This window comes from Lytechinus variegatus, chromosome 7 (genome assembly GCF_018143015.1).
Source record: "Lytechinus variegatus isolate NC3 chromosome 7, Lvar_3.0, whole genome shotgun sequence".
Classification (NCBI taxonomy): domain Eukaryota; kingdom Metazoa; phylum Echinodermata; class Echinoidea; order Temnopleuroida; family Toxopneustidae; genus Lytechinus; species Lytechinus variegatus.
Genome location: NC_054746.1, coordinates 35,445,456 through 35,453,118, shown reverse-complemented (window position 1 = coordinate 35,453,118; position 7,663 = coordinate 35,445,456). Strand labels below are relative to the sequence as shown.

The 7,663-nt window shown below is 34.1% G+C and overlaps 1 protein-coding gene across 1 annotated transcript; it reads right to left on the bottom strand.

The window, feature by feature from the left end:
* LOC121419127 lies at positions 1-7,663 on the bottom strand. Its single transcript, XM_041613447.1, has 5 exons — positions 7,310-7,663; positions 2,459-2,739; positions 2,023-2,071; positions 1,306-1,442; positions 1-619 (listed from the first exon to the last, which is right to left on the bottom strand). The coding sequence occupies exons 1-5, from the start codon at positions 7,320-7,322 to the stop codon at positions 428-430; spliced, it is 672 nt and encodes a 223-aa protein (XP_041469381.1). The 5' UTR covers positions 7,323-7,663; the 3' UTR covers positions 1-427.

The following is a 7,663-nucleotide window of genomic DNA, read 5'->3' as shown; positions in this document are numbered from 1 at the left end:
TTAATAGTGGATGTGATGTATAATCATGGAGCTAATAGCTCGATTGTATAATGAAGCAAATACTACAATGTGATCACTCTGATGTTTTCTAAAATGTTTGACAAATACATCCTAATGACGTCTATAAACCATACAATATATTCATGATTCCCAAAACCTTGAGAAAGTTATATCATTTTCTTTTGTTTAACTACGGTGATGGGTCTATTTCTTTGTGGATGAAAAGAAAACTGAAATTTGCATTCATTAACATCAATATTTACAATGTCAACTCTGAAGAAATGCCTTGAAACCTTCTCATTTTCTTCCGATATAAATATCATATTAAAAAAATATTACAGATGAGAGACAGTGATTAACACTTGACAAATTTACGAAAATGTTCTTCATATAAAATCACCAAAATATTCAGCATTAGTCGACAATTTTAAAATGTAAGCATATCGAGGAAACTCCGGCTTGACGTTGAGGGAGTATTATTCTGGTTTCCATGACCACCGTTGGCAGACAACCCAGGGTTGTTCTTCTTTTCGATGTAATCCAGTTCCCGCCACATTTGGCAGAGTGACAGTGGACAACCACAACAACACGTGACTCCGTAATCAGAGCAAATGTCACCCTAATTTGAAAAGGGAAATTGAAATTTGTATCAGGCTACTGACAACACGAACGAAAATAAACATTTTGTTGAATTGCCAAATCTAGATAAATGACTTGCTCTTGATGTTGATTTTTAGTCTAAGGGGATCAGTCAAACATCATTCGCTTCTATCGGAACATAACATTAGATAAAGGACTGGGACAGTGAAATATATCAGAGAGGGTTGCACTCACAATTATTGTTGATTTTTAATTTAATGATATGGCTATACAGTTGTGAAACATAAATGTGAAAATCTGCATTATATGATTTGGATATTTAGATGATTCGTTTCCAAGACTCAATATTCTAAATCTTCTAAGGCGATCACCCCTATGAAAATATTGGGGGGGGGGGGGCAAACCTACTGATTTGCCCCTCCCCCAATAATCTTGGCAACTTGAAAATAATTATGATAGGCAATGTAAATTTTATATTTTAATAAGCAATGGAAAGTGTTATATATATATATACATATCCATTACATTTGACATGCTATTGAACATTCAAAGTTTGGCGCGCAAAATTCTTGATTATAATTAAGCGTCCAAAGCGCGCCAAATTTCGCATTTTCCCCCTTTGACCCCCCCCCCTCATTCTGAAACATTGATCCACGCCCCTGGTGTTTGTATAATTTAATGTTATTAAAACAACAACAATCTTACCCGTATATGATGTTGAGTACGTAGTTTGACACGTAATGCTACACAACCGAAAGGTAGACAGCATGCTAGGGGGTTCTCTCCTAGTCTCTCAGAAAGACGGCTGGCTAGGCAAGGGGAACAGGCCAGTCCTGTAATACCTGCAAAGGATGGCAAAGTAGGCATCATTTAGGATTTTAAAAAGTATTGTATTGAACAGCCTTAAAAAATCAGAAAAGAAGAATTCTATTGATATTTTCCCTATGTATTTTAAATCATCGTGATAGAATGGCAATATAGGACTATGTTATTAAGAATGGTATTTAGAGATAGGCTACCAACTTTTCATTGTAAGCTGATAATTTTTTCACGTTAACATGATATCCACGTAATATACCAAAGAAAAAAAAAGTTTGCATTTCCATATAGCACTTAATAGCGTGTAGACTTTCAATTTGTTTTTCCACAAGAAAATATCAGAATATGAAGGGGGAAAAAGGTTCAAGGCACCTGTTAATATGTATTAATTTTATTTGATAGTAATTTTTATAATATTGTTTACTTAATTCAGCTTGAGACATTGAAAGAGAGAGGAAAGGTGAGGGATAGACAGATAGATGGGAAGTGAAGAAGATACGGGAAGAGAAGAGGATAAGAAAGTGAGTGAGGGTGAGCGGAGAAAATGGAATACAAAGATTAAAAGGGTAAAACAGATGTTTAGACATTATATTGTTTGCTTACATATTTCTGGATCATCACAGCATGCTAATAAGTTGCTGTTCCACGGTCTCTGAAAAATGTCAAAGAAATATTTTGAATTCAGGAGCTGAGGAAAATTGTATATCATTGTCTGACATTATATGGAATTGCGTTAGGGAGTGTTTCTTTTTAAATATCGATGTTTGAGTTTGACTTCAAATCATAACATAGCGATATTGCGACAACCATTTTTTTTCTTTTGGGGGGGGGCAAATACTGTTTGCCAATAGTTGGAAGGGACTCAATTTTAGTGTTTGCCCCTTATAAGTTTTCCTATACATGTACATGATTGGCCCAGAAATGGCAACAAAACGATATTAATTTTTCTTCAGAATGTTATATTTTTACAAGCTTATAAATCTAAAAATGAAATGACAAGTTATTACGATACATTTTATTTATAAAAAAATGTAATTACGATTTCAGGTTGTTTGTTCTTGTGTATCCCACGCCTGGAACCAAGCCGACTTGAACCTCCTCGTCGACCACCACCTCCACGCCCTGGTCGACCATGATGGCCTCCACTAGACGTGAGCTGGTCTTCAATGAGCATTGCCTGATCGCTGGTGGTATAGGAGACGCTTGAGTTAGGGTTGATGTGGGAAGATGGGTAAGGCTGATGGGTAACGGTCAGTCCACTACGGGGGTCGTGGCGGGCGGCTGGGTTGTAGTTGTCGCATCGGTCAAACTGCCCGTTTGCTGGATTGAAATATATATATATAATGAAGTTGAAAAATAGAGGGAAAATTTGATACTTCATTTAGCTAATAACATTTATCAAAGTCTTCAGAACAATTGAATGACCAGTACTAGACAAAAGTTGTGTAGCGTGATCTTCCAACTCTTCATCCTGATAAAATCCTTTCCACTCTGGTAAAAATTGTATAAAGTTATTCTCATTTCAGTTTTATTTGCATTCTCTGCTATCATTTGCTTATGATAGGTATTGATGTCGTTTTCCTAGATGACAACCTAATAATTTTCATGATCACAATATAGTTGAAAAGTAATTCTCATTTATAAAGTTATGTGATTTTATCGTTTTCTCTGTGTAAAAGGAGGCATGTATATATGTTTTTCATTGTATTTTGCTTCCAATATTAAAAAAAAACATGACACATTATTAGCTACAACTTTTTTTTAATCTTTTACTACGAAATGGACACCAATCGGTATTATCAAAGTGAAATGATATAATTTCGCATAACTTTGCGGATTTTTCCCCTTTGCCTTCCTGAAAACTTCATTTATTACTGATCCTCAGAAATGATTTATAAATCGTGTAAGCCCCTTAAGATTTCCAGACGTCAACCTCTCTCATCATAACACATTAGTAATGATCGATGATAAATACAAGTATGAGTAAATGGTGACGTCATTAAGTGAACTTACGTACATGTTTGTGATTGGATCATTTACGAGTTCATTGCACCCATAGTTCGGTCCATAAAGAGGGGGGGGGGGGGGGGTCACACTATATCATATAGAATAGAAATTTCGTTCAGATTTCATATTCATTTCACTTTCGTTCCACGATTTCACACGCTCACTACATCAAACAGAAATACATTTTGGATTCTTTGTTGCCTTGGATGCGATATAATATTATCCCTCACCCATTTCTTCCTTTTTCACATTAATATCAATTTCTTATATCTTACAACACTTCGCATGTCATAAATTACAAAGAAAAACATCATAATCTGCAATTATATAAACCTTACAAGTAAGTTGTCGATATAAATCAAATCAGTGTTCTCAATGAAAAAGTAAAACGTCTATTTGAAAGAAAAAAGTAATATATGCAAAGTTTAAAATACTATACAAGAACGAATTGAACTACTCTTCAAGGAAAATTTACTTTTATTATTCGCATTTTTGTATATTGCAGTGTGAAGTGAACTACTGAATAAAACTCTTCTGAATTGAAATGAATTCAACTTCGTTTACAGTCTAAATCACAGAGATTTCAAATAAATCTAAATGGACTGTGTGTTAGGGGCCAATCGAATTATACTACAGATTCATTTCTAAATTTCAAAGGATTTAAACTAAATCCCTCGAGAATTAAAAATAAATTTCAAGATTCAAACTAAATCCAGAAATCGATTGGTCCCTAATTACAGTCCATCTGGATTTATTTTGAATTTTGAATCCCTGTAATCTAGAGTGCAGTGGATTAATGTTCTTATCTAGTTAAAAACCACTCTCTGGCAAAATGAAATAAAAACCGTAATAAATGGTGTTTCTTTTTTTTTAATTGTCTTCTTTAAGTATCGCTTTTCAAGTAAAATTATACCTTGTCAAAATTAAACTAAAGTGCCAATGTTTGGCAGAGTACGAATTAAGCGTGAATACACTTAGTTCCATTTCACGTTATTTTTCCTCTATTCTAGTAAGGATTGCCAAAAAATATTTTTAACAAAGATAATTGCATAAATAGAACTGGAAACTCACGATCAATTACTTATTTCAGGAAAGGAACATGATTCATGCCAACGCTCACATAGTTAAAGGATGGTTATGTTAGAAACATATATGAAAATATGTCACTCTTAGTTTTCGTGTAATGGACAGCATTGAAATGACACGTAGGTATATAAGAAGCACTTGATTATGAAACTTATGTCAGGTATGGAATGTTAAATGCTTGCTGTGGAAGTAATGTCAGTTATTATGACAATCAAATAATAAGTGACTGGTTAATTGTGTTTTAAGACCTTCATCTTACATAATCGTCATTTTGGAATGATTACTTCGTTAATAGTTTCAAGCTTGAAAAACATTTTGTATTTAAAAAAAAATGCTTTATGATTGTTATTAAACGTTATCTATTTAAAAAAAAATAATTGGGCTAATATTTGGGAAAAAACCCGACAAGTTCAATTCTTTTTTTTTTAAATACCTTTTCAGAGACCCTAATTTCATAATCTTTTTTTTTTCTTATATGATTTGTATATGTAAGAGTGTATTTTGCATCGAATTGAATGATGTTGAATCTCGAAAGAGTAAATTATAAATAATTTGTCAAGGCGCTCAGAACTTCTGGATCCAGTATCCAGCACTATCAAGTTTCGATGTCTTTCAAGTAAGATTCAACAACAAAGATGGGAAAAGGTATAAGAAATGACCTGTAAAAAGGATGAGATCAAAAGAAGTTTCATAGGATCCCCACCCCCTGCAATTTGAGCACGTTTTACAAATCTCTGACATCCGCCATGTGAGTCAACGACAATGTAAACAACGTGAGATAGTGATTTGAACTTCAATGATTAGGTAACATGATGTCTATTTATTTCTCAGGTCAAGCCGATTATACATGTATAGACAACAGGAAGGAGATTATAATCTGATGTTAATTAATCATCTTATAATCTGAAGAATTGGTCTGATCAATGTGAAACAATCGCTGTTAAGCCTATAATATGCTTATTAATCCGAATGATATATTTACATTTATTTTACAAAATAGTTGTAATGAAAATGTTCCGAATGAAAAAAAATCAAATGAAATAAATGTAATCCCGAACGTCATTATGTATCAAATAATTATGTACTCTGAACTATTTTTATTATGTTATATACCGCAAGATTGTCTAGTGTTCTAATTTTAGGTTCATGGTTCAATCTAGAATAGGCGTGCTGCAAACCAAGGGAGTGTTCACTATTAATAAAGGGAAAGACATGTAATTTTACTCTACACAAAACAATAAAAGCATGCGTTAATAAAAACAGGAAGGCATTTATTTAAATAGTCAGTATTTAATTACCTCCACTTGGTCTTCAAGTCATTGCATAAACCAATGGTATAGATTTTCCTTTGGGGGGGTGGTTGTAAATCCTTAGGAGAGACAGAGGGCTACTTTGTGGGCCCCGACTTGTCACTCCTGGAACAAGCAAGTTATATTGTTACGATATCATGGGTAGAAGTAGAAATAATTTGTCTTATTTATGTATTACATTGGTTTTTTTTTTCATTCTATGTCTCATCATCATTCAGAATAAGTTTGTGAAAGTGATATTTTGTATTGATATTATAATCAACATGAAGGAAAAGCTCATTAACAATTTAAACAAATATGTACAACGACCAGAACAATCAAAGGAAAACTTTTTATCATCTGTTGTGTGTATTTTTCGTGTGCGTCTGTTTAGTTCATTATTTGTGTACTTTGTTTAGACAAGTATCGTTTAAAGTCAGACATGATTTATCAAAGTAAACATATTTCTCGGCATGGCTCAATATCTGCATTTTGACAGGGGCTACGCCACAAGGAAAGAGGGGAGTTTGAAAAAGCAAGAAAGAGAAAGTGAAAGAAAACGCGAAACCCTTAAAAGTTCTCCTTTTTTAACGAAAACCCCCTAACTGTGGTTTCGAGGCTTTACCTTCCCTCTTCATCCGTTCAGATGATGCATGTGTTGTAAGGAAGAGGTGATATTCGTTATTGCCCCGGACTTTGTTCTTCCTAGCTGAGAACCCCCACCCGTGATCTTTCAATAGTAATTAACAAATTAAAGACTAATAAAGGATAAAAAGACATGGATTTTTAACCATGCAGTACACCTATTTTTATTGTATAAATTTTAAAGTATAGAATTAATCTAATCCCTGCGTCATCTTACCCCTCGCCCAAACGAAATTCCAAGGGGTCGTCCCTGCATTTTTATAAGAAAGAGCAAGAGATTGGCCAGGGCAGGGGCAGGGTATGAGGATGGGTGGTTACTTGACGTGGGAGGAAATAATGTGGGAAGTGAGGGCAGTAGTAAAATAGTATAATTGGATGAAGGCAAGAAGTGATGGTGCTTTTTACAGAGGAACAAGGAGGTGACGTAACCCTGAATACGCCACCCTGCATTATTGTTGATAACCACTGGCGTATAGATGACCCCCTCCCCTGAAAAAAAGGTGTCACGACCAATATTAAAGGAAAAATGGAAAGAAAGCAAAATGGAAAGAGTAAAATATCATATTATTGTCTGAATATTAAAACAAAATCTATAAAAGAAATTATGATTATATATATTTTGTATTAGAAGGTCAAAACCTTTGGTCGCTCGCATCTTGTTTTTTTTTTAAACTCTTAATCCATTCTGACATATCAGCCTCCTAATGTTTTTTCGGTGATGATCATTCCATTGATCGTAAGCTCTATTTTGATTTGGTTTGCTTCTTGGGAATTAACTTTTGGTTTATTCATGCAACAAATATCTTAAAATGATCGTGTTTATGAATGAATGAAGATGACAATTGTCATATCAGTCTACTTACCTAAGTACATCATGTTTGCTGTGTTAAATATCCAGTAAGTTTTTATCCTCAACTGAAGTCCACTATATATGCCTCTCCTCCTGTCGACCAACTGATGGGTTCTGAAGTTACCAATATCGTTAACTCGCTCTCCTTAACATTTGATCAATAAATTCTGCTCGGTATTCTGTTATCCACTTATTTCAACAATACAAGCAATGACAAAGTCAAGAGGATTTTTCTTGTACGCTACAGAAAATTCTGAATATCGTTCTGGCTTTTGTGCATCTCCAGAAATTGTTGCGACGAGGTATTTTTCTTACGAAGGACGCACGCATTTAACGCATTAATTTACCGCCCTTCCGTCCGCTCCGT

What these genes read in the sequence shown, in the direction of transcription:
- LOC121419127 (XM_041613447.1), bottom strand. An exon ending in AGAACAAACAACCTGAAATC is followed by an intron (nt 2,072 to 2,458) that starts GTAATTACATTT and finishes GACATTTTTCAG; the next exon opens with AGACCGTGGAACAGCAACTT. An exon ending in CTGTGATGATCCAGAAATAT is followed by an intron (nt 1,443 to 2,022) that starts GTAAGCAAACAA and finishes CATCCTTTGCAG; the next exon opens with GTATTACAGGACTGGCCTGT.